At 41.3% G+C, this 14,365-nt stretch overlaps 1 protein-coding gene across 2 annotated transcripts in view; it reads left to right on the top strand.

Moving 5' to 3' along the window:
- Window positions 1-13,600, top strand: part of TTC13 (tetratricopeptide repeat domain 13) — a 74,534-nt gene extending 60,934 nt beyond the window's left edge. For both annotated transcript variants that reach the window (XM_083176148.1, XM_083176147.1), the window contains exons 19-23: window positions 350-485; window positions 1,934-2,013; window positions 7,816-7,894; window positions 8,793-8,872; window positions 11,347-13,600. In XM_083176148.1, coding sequence (XP_083032274.1) covers window positions 350-485; window positions 1,934-2,013; window positions 7,816-7,894; window positions 8,793-8,872; window positions 11,347-11,461 — 490 coding nt within the window. In that variant the 3' untranslated portion in view covers window positions 11,462-13,600. The remainder of the gene's footprint in view (window positions 1-349; window positions 486-1,933; window positions 2,014-7,815; window positions 7,895-8,792; window positions 8,873-11,346) is intronic.
- The last annotated feature ends 765 nt before the right edge of the window (window positions 13,601-14,365 follow it).

Genomic DNA, 14,365 nt, shown 5'->3' with positions numbered 1-14,365 from the left:
ATGTTGTCCATGTCCGTGAATTTTGTAGAAGCTAGGGGGCAGAGTCGTGCATTATGCCCAAAGGTCAATAGGCACGTTTTGTGTTCTACGCAGTTTGTGACATGTGCAGATAAATTAAATCAGGTAAGTAATTATTTTGCAATTAATACAATAATTTATTTTTCATGCGTTATTTTTAATCTGTGATAAAGTAATAAATAAAACATTGTAGATGAAATAGAATTGTTTTAACGTGTGTCACTGAATGAATTTTAAAGACCTAACCAGATCAATTCCAATTTTGAGACTAATTAAACATCATCATCGTGAAATTGTTTACTTTTTTCTTTAACTGTTCTGTCTCTTTCAGAATTGGCAACATACTGTTTTCTGTTGAGACTCAAACAACAGAGGAAAGAACACAGCTGTACCATGCAGAGATCGAATCCCTTTATAAAGATCTTACAGCTAAAGGAAAAGTGTTGGCTCTTTCGACAGAGCTTGGAGTAAGTCTCTAAATGGAACCTTTGCATACAACCAGCTGAGGCAGCCACTTTCTATGGGGGCCGGACGCGGTCCCGACAGTCGGGATCCCGACAGTCATTTATCCGTCGTCGGGATCCCGACAGTCATTTATCCGACGTCGGGATCCCGACTGTCAAAAAGCTGACAGACAGGTGCCCGACGGCCACCCGCTATTTTCCATCGTGGGGGTCCACGACCCCCATAGAGGGAGAATAGAATAGGTGGCTAGTGTAGCAAGCCACCGTGCCCGCAGCGTGGCGAGCGAGCCCGCAAGGGGCTTTGTTGCGCTCACCATGCTGTCTGAGTCCGGGCAGTCGGGATCCCGACGTCGGGCTAATGACTGTCAGGATCCCCACTGTCGCAACCCTATACCACACCCCTTTCTATATGGAGTCTATTGCCACAGATGTCACTGCTAAAGTGTTATGTTGCATTCACATTAAAGGCCACATAATGGCTGCTATGACTGCACATACAGTAGTATAGGGGGCTTTAGGCTACACTCCCAAACTTGTCTGTGCATTGCACACATCAACAGGGCTGCTCATATAGTGTAACCTGAGGCTACCGCTCTAGATACAGCAAGTACTGTTCGAGGCCCCAAGGGGTGAAAGTGGCGCTGTGACAAGTGCTGCATCACCAGCAGCTGCTGTAAGTGGGACAGTCAATCCCAGGAAACTTTATAGAGAGAAAGAATTGGTAGCAGCACTTAAACTGTTTAAAAAAGGATAAATATCCTTATAATCTTATAAATGTACTTCCAATCAGTCTGACCTTGTATTAGCATCTGTAATGCATTATCTATACTGTATCATCTAGCGATTAGCTTGATGATTTTCTGGTTACATGCTGTACCTTCTATATGCCTGATGGAAATGAACTGACGTTGGATTGTTCATCATTTTGGATTTAGGTATTTTAATTAGTTTATTTTCACCTCCAAATTGCATGTAAGTTGGATAGTTTTTGTATAGTTAACTATTAGTAACTATCTACTGGTCCAATTTATGTTCTTTGCCTTAAAATTCCTGATGACCACTGGGCCAAAAATGTAAGCTTGAGTTGCACCTTTTTAATGTGTCTAGGACATAGACAACTATATGCCAATGAATCATTTCACAAATTGGATCAGGTCTGTTCTCTATATCCAAGGTGACTGGAAAGTAATGTCATATTTATAGTTCTGCATTCACTTTAGGTATGTGCTTATCTAGTTTCATTGAGTTCTTTAATGTATAAAGGACCCATTAATGCAGTGCCGAGGCTATTATGTTCCAAATATGAATGAGGCAGATTTATTTACGTCAGATAACGCAGTTTTCATTGTGGGTATTTGCTGACACGACACAATGTTTCTTTATTGTCTGGGAAGCTTTTAACCTTGCCTCTTGTGCTTACACTCTGAACGATTCTCCTCTTTCCTCTCTAGGAGCCAGATGTAGTGTGCGAACTGATTCTGTCACTGGTGTATTATTTCTACAATTTAATGCCGCTCTCCAGGGGATCAAGGTCAGTGTCCTGCATGTTATTAAAATGTTTGCTAAGCAGAAGATCATGATTTTAATGTTCTTGGTCCTAGCTGAGGATGAAATTATACAACAGAATAGTAAAGCATAAACTTTTTTATTGGTCTATTCCAGGGTTTCGCAAACTAGTTCCTCACACAGTTCGCGGTTTCCAGGTCACCCGGCAGGTGCACAGGTGCATTCATTACTCATTGACACATTTTAAAAGATGCGCAGGTGGAACTAATTATTTCACTTGCGATTCTGTGAGGAGAACTGCAAAACATGCGCTGTGTGGGGTCCTGAGGACCGAGTTTGGGAACCTGTGGTCTAGTCACTTAAGTCAAACAATATTGTTTTATAAAACATTATGTATAAAACATAAAGCAGTTATTTGTCCGATTTATTTGTTATACACCACACAGCGTTGCTTCTATTAGGTTTGAAAGTATGTATGATAGTACATTTTTCACCAAGCAGTGTTCTACTTTTGTGTATAGAGGTCTTCAAATAGCCAGACATAATGTTCTGTATACTTTTCTTGTGTTTTGGGCACCCCTGGTGGATTCCCATGTGTCCCTAATGGGTAAATACATGGAGATGTGTCATCAGCAATGTATAAAGCTTACTATTGTATGGCGAAGGTAAAACTTTCAGTTTTTGTTACTAATGATTAAGTGCACTTTTGTGGCTTATTTTTCACATATCTGTAGGATTACCTGTGCTGTGTAGAGGTGGCACCCATGGCCCAAGATCTGGTGGATGCAGTGTGTTTACGGGATCTCTTACAGGAGCTTTAGGGATGGCCGGGAACTAAGATGCATCACATCAGCAGTAGATGTTTGGGAATGTTAATATAGCTTAGCATTACTACTGCTTGGCCTCAATAAATGGGCAGCATGAAGGGCTGGTGCATCTGTAAGGGATGCGTTCAGCAGCCGGGCAGTCGAGAGGCTTACATTCACTACACCGACACCGGCATCCTGACTACCCTTAGGAGACATATGACAGAATTCCAGCATTAATTCGGATGCACGTGTTGGAATCCCGACTGCCGGGATTAGGGGGAGGTGAAATGTTAGAGTTAGGCTGCGGGGCAGGGAAGTTAGGTCTAGGCAGCTGGTACAGGGGTTAGGAATAGGCACTAGCGGGGGGGGGGGAGGGTTTTGATCAGACTGCATGCTGGGAAGGTTAGAGAGGCAGGGGAAAGGTAAGTATACTTACTTGACCCCTGTTGGGATTCCGTCCTCCCGTATTCTGAATGCCGACATCCCAAACGCGGGTCACCCGTATGTATCCCTTCTGTACAGGGCCTGTCCCCATAAATCTCCTAATGAAAAGCTAATGCACCCTATATGCAGAGTACAAAGTTAATACCCTGCAACGCTTCTTTTTTAAATTAGAAATTGCTATTTTCTATATTTATCAGGATGAGGACCTGATTGTATTATGCACAAAAGTTTGATGCATTAATAGTTAATACAATCCTCCTTAGCTAGAAGAATTGGGGGGAAGTATGCTTAATCCAACAAAATATTTTTTGCATACCGAATTTGAATACTTTTTCTTCATTAGCAATTGGGAAATAGAATAAGAGTTATAATAAACAGCTGGACACATCTGGCTGAAATATGCATTGTTTATTACCATCCAAGCTTCTGCAGTCCAGCATAATGGAGACAGAAATGGCTTCTGCTTAGTGTATAGTAAGACGTGAATAAAGGAATGTCCAATTGAGTTTCAGGATTTCTTAGACAAGTGAGACACATCCCCTAAGGGGGAAGGGATTGTATGTATCAGGCTGTCTGTATCTTGCATAGATTCTGACAACTTAGATCTAGAACTTTGTCATTTGCTGTGGTTCTTTTTGTAATATCCCTCTGTGTTTTTACAGTGCCTGTATCTGTTACAAAGGGATATTTCTGGAAATATTTAATATTTTTATAGTTCTTCATTGATGCCACTATAAAATTAAAGATTTTGCCAAATGATACTACTGATTCGATTAGTTTATGTGCATTATTACAGTTATGTAAACATATCAGAGTTCTGTAGCTAGACAGGAGAACATATTTCTGGTAGCGTGTGACTTGTTTCCAGTGGCGCTCCGTCGATCCGTCCCGACAGCTGTGACCCTGGCCTGTTTTTGTTTTGCTCAACCGCATATCGCCAGGTGTGATTCATGTTGTCCTGTCTGGTGATCAGCGAAAAGGAGGCGTGTCCGCGTAAACAGCCGTTGATTGTTGAGATTGAGCTGTGATCGCGACAATTCGTGGGGCCTTTGTCAAAAAAACGGGCCCGACCACTTAAGTTGGGCCCGTTCTGTCGATCTGCCTCTTCAATGCCCGGTTGGAAATAGCGGCTGGGATTGACACAAACTGTGTCCATCTCTGAATCAGGCCTATAGATTTCTATGCTAAGCATCAGCTTGTTTACAATTAAACTGGGTACACACTGAGCTATATGCACTTCAATAGTGATCAATAGTGAGATCAATAGTGCCCTAATGCATGCTAATGAATGATGGAAAAGTGATCATCCCATCCTTCATTAACATCGCACCAGACTGGGATATGTTCCCTTGCCATATTTCATATTACAAGCTCCCGAAAATAGAAAAGTCCTCAAAAACTAGTGTCCACATTTAATGTGTTGTCCTTTTTTACCATGTCGATCTATTGGCAGCTGACCTACCATCCAGATACCTTCAGAATAATTTCCCACTAGTCTTTGATGTTGGTATGCTTTGAATGTGTGACACATTTACCTAATCTTTGGCCCTAACTCCTAACTGTTGGATAACTGTTTCCAAGGGCTATATGCACTAAGCTTCAAAAGTGATACAATGGAGAGTGATAAACAACCAACCAATCAGCTCAGCTCCTGCCTGACCTTTTTCAAACGCAGTCTGTGACATGGCAGGTAGGAGCTGATGGGCTGGCTGTTTATCATTCTCCATTGTATCACTTTTGAAGCTTAGTGCATCTGGCTCCAAGTCTGCCCTAGCAGGGGCATACCTCTGGGAGGCAATGGAGTCATCTCCCGCCAGGCTCCTGCTCCCAAGGGGGCTCCTCTCCTCCTCTGCTAGTTTAAAAAACTAATAAATCAGTTAATTGAAAGCCATTGATATCCCTTCTGTAACTGATTTCTGAAATATATATGTGTTCTTTCTCTCTCACTCTGGGTGAGATTTAATAGGATGAGAGATTCAGATAACGAGAGATTTTGTGAGAAATCTCCAGTTTTTTTAAAGGGGCCATCATTTACACTGTAAAATCAAACTGGTTTTGCAGTGTAAATGATTGCCGCTTTAAAAAAACTGGAGATTTCTCACAAAATCTCTCACTTTCTGAATCTCTCATCCTATTAAATCTCTCTCTCTCTCTCTCTCTCTCTCTCTCTCTCTCTCTCTCTCTCTCTCTCTCTCTCTCTCTCTCTCTCTCTCTCTCTCTCTCTCTCTCTCTCTCTCTCTCTCTCTCTCAATATATATGTGTGTATAAAACACATATATTTCAAATTTATATTATAATTTTCACCGGTTACAGAAGCCTTTACATTTGTTTTATTTATTTTTTATTGGCTCATTGAACTGGCTAGATTGCAAACTTTAGTGCTAATTTCAGTGTATCTCTTGGGATATGGTCATTATGTCAACCCTATTTAGGTCAACATGCCTTGGGTCGACCCCTAGAGTTTGACACATGAAATAGGTTGGAAGGTCAACACAAGCATTAGATCGACAGGGTTGGAAGGTCGACACAAGCATCAGGTCAACAGTTAAAAGATCGCAATGAGTTTTTCCTGTTGTATTTTTATTTAATTTTTTTGAGCTGACATGTGCCGACAGGCAGTATTTCATGCCCTACCTATGGCATGGTGGGAGAACAAAATAGTGTGCCGAGTGTGCGATGCACGGCTAGTGCAGCACACTTTGACGTGTCCATGTCGACATTCAAGACAAAAAAGGTGAAAAACATGTTGAACTTCCCATTGTTGACCAAATGCTTGTGTCGACCTTCCAACCCTGTCAACCTTAGCTGTGTCGACCTAAGCCTTGTTGACCTTAAGTGGTTGAGCCAAAGCATGTCGACCTTTAGTGGGCCAATCCAATGACCCATACCCATCGCTGCTTGGTTACGTTTTGATGCATTATATCCCTGTTTTCACCAGGTCTTCTAAATGGCTAAATCAAATTGCATTTATCATTTCTAGGTTATACTGAATTAGGAAACATTTGTGGAGATTCTGGTTTATCTATGGCAGTGTTTTTCACCCACTGTGCCGTGGTACACTAGTGTGCCTTGAGCTGTTCTCAAGTGTGCCCCCAGATCTAGAGATGCCCAAACCAGTTTACAGCCACCACCAGTTCAACTGTTATTACTGGTCTCTTCTTTTCATGTAAAGGGCCAATGTATTTTATTTTTTTACCTGTAGGGATCAGAGTGATTGTTTTTTATATGGGGCCAATAGGTTTATTTTTTGGTACTTATGTTAGCCTGGCGGGCTACGCTACGCTGACTATGTAGCTTTGGCTCTGTTGTCAGAGTAGCCATTGATGGCTAATATCGGGCGTCGGGCGGGGACTCTGCAGCGGGCCGGGCAGACAGGGGGTTTACTTACATCGTCCATGTTGAAGGACGGGTGGTGGGGATTCGGCGGATGGACGGGGGTGAAACATCTAGGCGGCGGTGCAGCAATGGCGGCGATTTAGCGTAGTCACCACTGGGGGAGCATCACATGGTTTCCCAGCTCCCCCAGCGGCACTACGCTAATAGCGTATATGCCTGGCGCAGGGGAGGACACACACAACACGCACTTACACAATAATATCACCACTATCCACGTCATACCCCCAGTGTCCACGTGGGTGTGGAGTTAATTTTAAAAAGTGTGGCGAGCGCAGCAAAGGGACGTGTATCTGCGTCCCCACACGGGGCTCTCTGCGCTCGCCACGCTTCGGGCTCGGTGGCGCACTGCGCTCGCCACACTTTCTAATATTAACTCCACGCCCACGTGGACACTAGTGGTATGACGTGGATAGTGAGGATATGACCCTTTATGTATTAGCAGAGCTCCAGTTAGGTAATTTGCGTAACTTACGTAATTTGCATACATTACGTAGTTTACGTAGCCAGCATAGTGGTGTATTGTATTCTCAATACGCCACTACGCAAACCATAGGTGCCGATTTTATGTTTTTGCTGGTGGGTGCTCAAGCCAAAAATATAGAGGAGTGGCCTCATGGGGAAGGGGTGTGGCCACAAAATAATACCAATTTATATTATGGAGCACAGTTGTCTCCAATATTCAAATTACGGCAACAGAGTTCCCCATACATAAATGCCCCCACAGTGCAGATACTTCATGGACAGAATACACTCTTCCCAGGATACGGTTTCCCAGGTGGCGGGTCTGGCGATTAGCAAGTTAATATGGCAGCCCAGCAGCGGGACTCTGGCCCGTGGGTACTCATCAATTTCCGTGGGTGCTCGGGCCCTTGAGCACCCACAGAATCAGCACCTATGTCGCAAACTACGTAATGGGCGCCCAGCTAACATATAAGTACCATTTTTTTTCCTGTGGGGGCCAATGTGTTTTGCCCTGTGGCGATCCCATGGTGTGCCTTGGTAATTTTTAAAAGCTTGTTTAGTGTGCCGCAAGGTAAATAGGTTGAAAATCACTGATCTAAAGCAATGCTTACACACAATGTGAAATGCTAAAGATGGAATCAGAATGGAGAAGTAGTTATTTGTACAGATGCTTCTCCTTCATTTAGCTTGTCTGTGTTCCTGTGGTTTGTCCTTAGTGTGGTCGCTTATTCTGTAATTATGGGAACACTGATGGCCAGCGGCAAAGAGATCTCTGGGAAAATTCCTAAAGGAAAGGTATGTCCGGGGTTTTTGTTTTTTTCCTTCACCATTTAAGCTTTTTATTTTTAGATCTCATTCTTGAGCTGTCACTTACATCTTTTATAGTTACTGGTGGAAAGCAAGAATTGTGCCACTAAGCATGTTTTGCAGCTTTATATCATTGTGACCATTTTGAAATACCAACCACCTTTTTAAGAAGATAATAGATAGTATCTGATTGGTTGGCCATAGCAACATCCAATGTGAAATAGACCTCCCATCTTAGTAAATCTCCCCCGTATACATCCTCTTGCTTTTCTACGCTATTGCTCTAGGATCCAGCCAAATATGGGGCCTCTCTTGATGTTTGGTTACAACTCGCTGTTTTTTAGAAAAGGATTGTCGGAAAACATATTTGTGGATGTTTTACTGATCTTTTAAAATCAGGGTTGGTATTTTTGTAAATGGAGATTTGTAACACGTCATGCAATGGAAAAAGTTGTCCATAGCAAATAATTAGCAGCAATTTATGCTTGCATTGTACAGAAACTGCAACACCAGTCTCCAAAAGGGTGTGGATTATTAGCTAAACCCTGTTTCTAGATAGACGGTCAATAAGCCAACATGGAAAAGGTCGACCTTTTTTCAACATGGACCCCCAATTAGTGTAATTTGTACCCTCGCATGGTATGCTCGGGCACTTTAGCATTCTCAATTGTAGTCCACGTAGATGGTAAAATATGAAAAAGTCCAAAAAAATGTAAGAAACTCATGTCAACCTTTTTGATTTCGACCTTTTGACACTGTAGGTCTATCAACCAGAACCAATTGCAAAAAAAGCCACCTCTCTGTCAGCCCTTCAAAATGTACATGTGGTTTTTATGTGCACTCATTGGAATACTTAATGTATTTTTATTGATATTTTATGTTTTAGCTGGTTGATTTTGAAGCTATGACTGCACTAGGATCAGAAGCATTCAGCAAAACAGCTAGAGGCTGGATGAATCTAAAATCGTAAGTGAAATTCTTGAATAATCTGTCCCTAAAAAAAGTTTTTTGTTTAAAAAAAAAAAACTTTAAAAAAATAAAATATATACAGAACAAAAAAATGGGCGTGAGCCGCTTTTTCTGAGAAGTCAGGGGGACTTACTGCAGTAAGAGATCAATTACCACAGATGAAAAAAGGGAGGTAGCCTCGAGTTTTGGCGACCTTGGCTATTTCATTGCACTCCCTTTTTCACCCGATAGTCTTTAAAAGTAGCATATTAACAGGCTTGAAGACATGAATCCATGTTAACTCAATTACCTTTAACCTGCTAGTTATTTGGTATTTCTTTCTGCCCTGCTGAGGCATGTTTAAAAAAAAAAAAATATTGATTAACTCCTGGCTTTGGGGCTCATTCGATAGCCTGCAGTAATCTGGCATGGCTAATTGGAAGGTGGTTCTGCCTATTTCCAGCATCACAGGTGAATAGCAAAAGAGTCTTTAAATCTTTGACAATGGGGACCGTTATTAAAGCTTCTGTGGAGCTGGGAAGAATAATACGGTACTTGTGTAATAGCACGGTGCCCGGCTACGCTACATTTTCAGCGCAGGCTAAGCTACGCTGTCATGCCCCTACTATCCTTGTCGGCGTGGAGTTGATTTTATAAAGCGTGGCGAGCCACCGAGCCCGAAGCGTGGTGAGCCCTGTGAGGGGATGCAGATTACTTTACATGTATTCCGCATCCCCTCGCTGCGCTTCCGACTCAGTGGCTCTCTGCGCTCGCCATACTTTATAAAATCAGCTCCACGCCGACGTGGATAGTGGGGATATGAACAGGTGGGGCGTCCCATTGCGGGGCTCTCTGCGCTCGCAGGCTGTCGTGGTTAGTGGGGGAGTTTCAGGAACACATATCTGACAGGGGACGCTGACTACGCTGGCCATGGGAACACTACGCTACTTCTGACAGGGCCACTACTCTAACTACGTAACGGGCGCCATGCTATTACACAAGTATCAATAATTTCATAAGGCAAGGTGGTTACTTTGAGCCCCGGACTTGTAAGTTGTTTATTTGGCCCACTTCCTTGGTGTACATCTAATTAGCAGATTAAATTGCAGTGATCAAAATATGTTTTTATAATATGGAAAAGTAGAATTAAAGCACGTCTCTTTTTGTATGTAATCAGACCTTGAAATGTACATATTAGTCTTTGGGGGATATTTTGGGCCTTATTTTGGTTCATTCTTTCTGACAAAATTCTTCTTAGATGGACAAAACCATGTGCACTGCAGGGGGGGCAGATGTAACATGTGCAGAGAGAATTAGATTTGGGTGAGTTATTTTGTTTCTGTGCAGGGAAAATACTGACTGATTTATTTTTACACTGCAATATAGATCTCACTTTGAAGTAAAACCCCACCCAAATCTAATTCTCTCTGCACATGTTACATCTGCCCCACCTGCAGTGCACATGGTTTTGCCCATCTAAGAAGGATTTTGTCAGAAAGAATGAACCAAAATAAGGCCCTCAATGTGTAGGTCGACCACTGTGACCCTATCCCATTCTCGGTCAGCTGGACCGAGAACATACTTGCGGGATTCAATGTCCCGCCTGCCGGGGAGCGAGAAGGGGGCGTGGCCGCGAGTTGCGGCCGGGAAGAGGCGAGCTGCAGCCGGCAGCTCGTCACTTCCCGGCCATTCTCGGCAGAAGGAGCCCGACATTCTGCCGAGAAACCCTGTTCAGTGCTGTCGGAAAAGACAGCATTGAATAGGGCCCGGCGACCATCTCCCCCGTGTCTGTGACTGATTCCATATGAAGCTGCATTGGGCCCAGCGTCATACTCCAGCAGCCATAAGACTAGTCGAAGTTAACTAATCTGCTGATCTGCAACTGACACTGCTTCTTTGTGCTCAGCCACTTGGACTCTCAAAGCAGCCGGTGGCGTAACTATAAAAATCCAGGTGGTTGTGACCTTTGCATACTTTCCACAATCCCTACGTTCACATTTGCAGGTGCGCCGGCATAAGCGTGCATTCCTTGAATCAGGCCCGATGTTCTAAAAGCAGTCATTTAGTAAATATTAAAACTATTTTATCATACCGTTTGCTAGAACTAAAATCCAATGGGAAGTTTAGTAAATTATCCTCAGAGAGCCATTTACCACACACCTTCATGACTAAGCTGCACAAGGATCCTGTCAATCGGCTCTATGGTCCTGCTGCAGGATAGCCACCTTTCGTTTTCATTCATCATTTTTTATATTTATAGCAAAAGTTAAATTGTAGGTGAGACTAATGTATAGAACAACTACAAACTAAACAAAGATTTTGGATGCATTTTTCATGTCCAATTCTTATTTAATATCAACATGTGTCATTATTAAACACCATGCACCACCTGTTATTGTACTGATTCATCTTGTGTTTCCTGATAACATAATAAAAAAGTGCAGATCTGTTTATTGTGAATAGTATTTAATATCTTCTATTTTGTCCCCTAGTTTGCCTCCATCACATCAGAGCCCGTCATCGGTCTCAGAATCGTTCCCTACGCTGAGAGCAATGATTGAAGTATTGAACACGGACTCTTCTCATCGCTGTGACAAAAAATCATGACTAGATCTATATTTGTACAAGCAACTGGCGGGGACCTCTTGCATATTAAGTTATTTTTTTATTGTTTTCTTTAAAAAGGTGCAATTTTGAACAAACTGGGGTCTTTACCACTTTTTATAATATTTTATTTTTTATATAATATATAAACCTACGAATTCGGACTTCAATTGGTATTCCATTGGATGCTAAATTTCTCCCAGTTAGTCCGATCAAACCAAACTGTGTAAATTCTAGTGATCAGAAAGTGCTGCTGCTCCTAGTGTCCATTTTTGTTTTTACATTGATTATGATTATTGCATTTGCATAGTTTTTGTTTCTGTGGATTTAACTCTGAAGTTCAGGGTGCAACTGGTTGGGTGCATATTCCTTTTTATATTCGGTTTCTAATTCACTCTAATTCATTCTAATTTGATTATAGTTATTGAAGGCCAAATGATTGTGGGTGTACAATTTAAAATTAAAAGGGGAGTTCTACCAAGACCTGATCAGCTATAAAAGACAGTGATTACTTTGATATATATGATGAGTGAAAACCATTGTCAGTATAATTTTGTAAAAAATGGAGTTTCAATATTTTGATGTATTTGTTTTGCTATAAAGATGGGTCCAATTTGCGAGACCCTCCGTCTTTAAAAAGCTATGCTACAGGGTGACTTTACCTGAAATACACCATTACATTATGTTCCATGCTTAAGGGGGAAATGTATCTAAGCTTGAAGAATTTAAATTTGACAGAGTTAAAAGGGGTGTATACTAAGCCTTGTATGGAGATAAAGGGGCATCTGTATTAAGCCTGGAGAAGAGATAAAGTGAAAGGAGATAAAGCACCAGCCAGTGGACTGTGGGGTAGATTTATTAAGCTTGGTGAAGTGATAAACGGCCAATCAGCTCCTACCTGTTATTTTTCAAACCAAGCCTGTAACTTCACAGGTAGGAGCTGATTGGCCGGTGATAAAAACCAGACCGTTTATCACTTCATTGAGCTTAATAAATCTGCCCCTGAGTTTGAAAATGACAGTTGGTAGTTGATTGGCTGGTGCGTTATCTCCTTTTACCTTATCTCCACTTTATCTCCAGTTTTTTTTCTTCTTAAAACATTTGCCCCAAAGTATCAGTGAATCCACTCCTAAATGCCATCTCCTAACTGCCATGTTACAGGCTGTGTTTGAAAAAAGACAGTTAGGAGCTGATTGTTTGGCTACTTAATCTCCTTTTCATGGTTTGATACCTCTCCCACACGGGATACACACTTACAGGATCCTGCCGAAATATTGATTATGCGCTCCGGCGAGTCATACACCGCATCGTCTGGTTGGGCATGTTAGATCGTTCGGTTGTATGGGGGCAGAGCAAAATGTCAGCATATTGGCAGGGAATAAATCGCTCCGAGCCTAAGCCTTGGAGAGAGAGAGAGAGAGAGAGAGAGAAACTGGACAAAGATAAAGTACCAATCAGCCAGATCCATTCATTTTTTCAAACACAGCCTGTAAAATGGCAGTTGGGGCTGATTGGCTGGTACCATAGCGTTCTCGACTTTATCTTGCTCCAAGACTTCATAAACATACCCTTCCGTCACTAAAGATAACTTAGAGCATTCAGTTTAAGAGCTTTGGAATTGAGGTGATTTTAAATAGGCCAATTTTGAACATTATTATTTAACTCTTCCACTACAGCATAATATAACGGATCCCTGGTTTAAGTTTTTTTTTCACTGTAAAAATGTTTCCTTTCATTGCCTTGTTAATCACTTTTATATGTATATCAGTAAAATTGGATACTTAACATAGTTTAAAGCTATGAAATAGTAACCATTCTGATGTACATAACTTACCCATGTTCATTAAATGGCAGCTAAAGTCTAATAAGGTAAAATATTAGTTGTTTCCAAATGAGCAAAAGTAATATGTTGATTTATTCATTGCCAACAGAACAAATATTTATGAATAAAGAGGATACGAGCCAATCGTGACCTTTACCTCACAAGCGCATGTGCAAAATATACTTGAATTTATTAAACAAAGAGAACCAGGCATATCATTTGTAAGGAAAATTTGCAGCTCAGTATTTGAAAGCACAATATTTTGATGGAGGTTTCAATTTCTGTTTAAATAAAAAAAGAAATAAAACTGGAATTTTACCATATTACATCTGCTGGTTTTTATTTATTTTTTTACCCAGTAAAATTATTTTTGTGCGGGATTGGATTTGCTTAAGAACTACATTGAAAAATAAGACCTATATATTTATTGAACTTGGATGGATGGATACTTGGACGGGTGGGTGCCCCCAATAAACCAGCCTGGCAAGGGAAGGTTCAATACAGCATACTTGAGAGAAAGTGGCACTCAAGTCTAATCAACGTTTCGGCGTGGTGTGTTCACGGGGTGTTCATGTTATATAAGGTGAGTGTTTTTACTGTATGTCATATCCTGAAGACGGTATAATAAATTACCGAAACGTTGATTAGACTTATGACTACGTGTCATCTATTATGCCAGTAGTCATCTATTATGCCAGTGACGTGAGTGCCACTTTCTCTCAAGTATGCTATATATATATATACTATGGGAATCTCCTGAGTGCCTCCACACCTTGTACAGATATCTATCCCCTTGCGGGACGGAAAGGCACCTGAGTATTATTTCTGTCTGCGAGTGCCGGGAATCTCCACATTATATATATATATATATATATATATATATATATATATATATATATATATATATATATATATATATATATATATATATATATATATATATATATATATATATATCTGGCACTCCTCCAGCAGTACAAGTAACCCAGGTGCCTTCAGGAACAGAAGTACAGGATAGTGAAGAAACAACAGCGGCACTCTGGGGATTTTTAGAAAAAATATATTTTCAGCAAAAAAAGCTTCCA

Source organism: Crinia signifera, chromosome 3 (genome assembly GCF_055691185.1).
Source record: "Crinia signifera chromosome 3, ASM5569118v1, whole genome shotgun sequence".
NCBI classification, from domain to species: Eukaryota; Metazoa; Chordata; class Amphibia; order Anura; family Myobatrachidae; genus Crinia; species Crinia signifera.
Note: the sequence above shows the minus strand (reverse complement) of the source record. Positions and strands in the feature narration are given on the sequence as shown.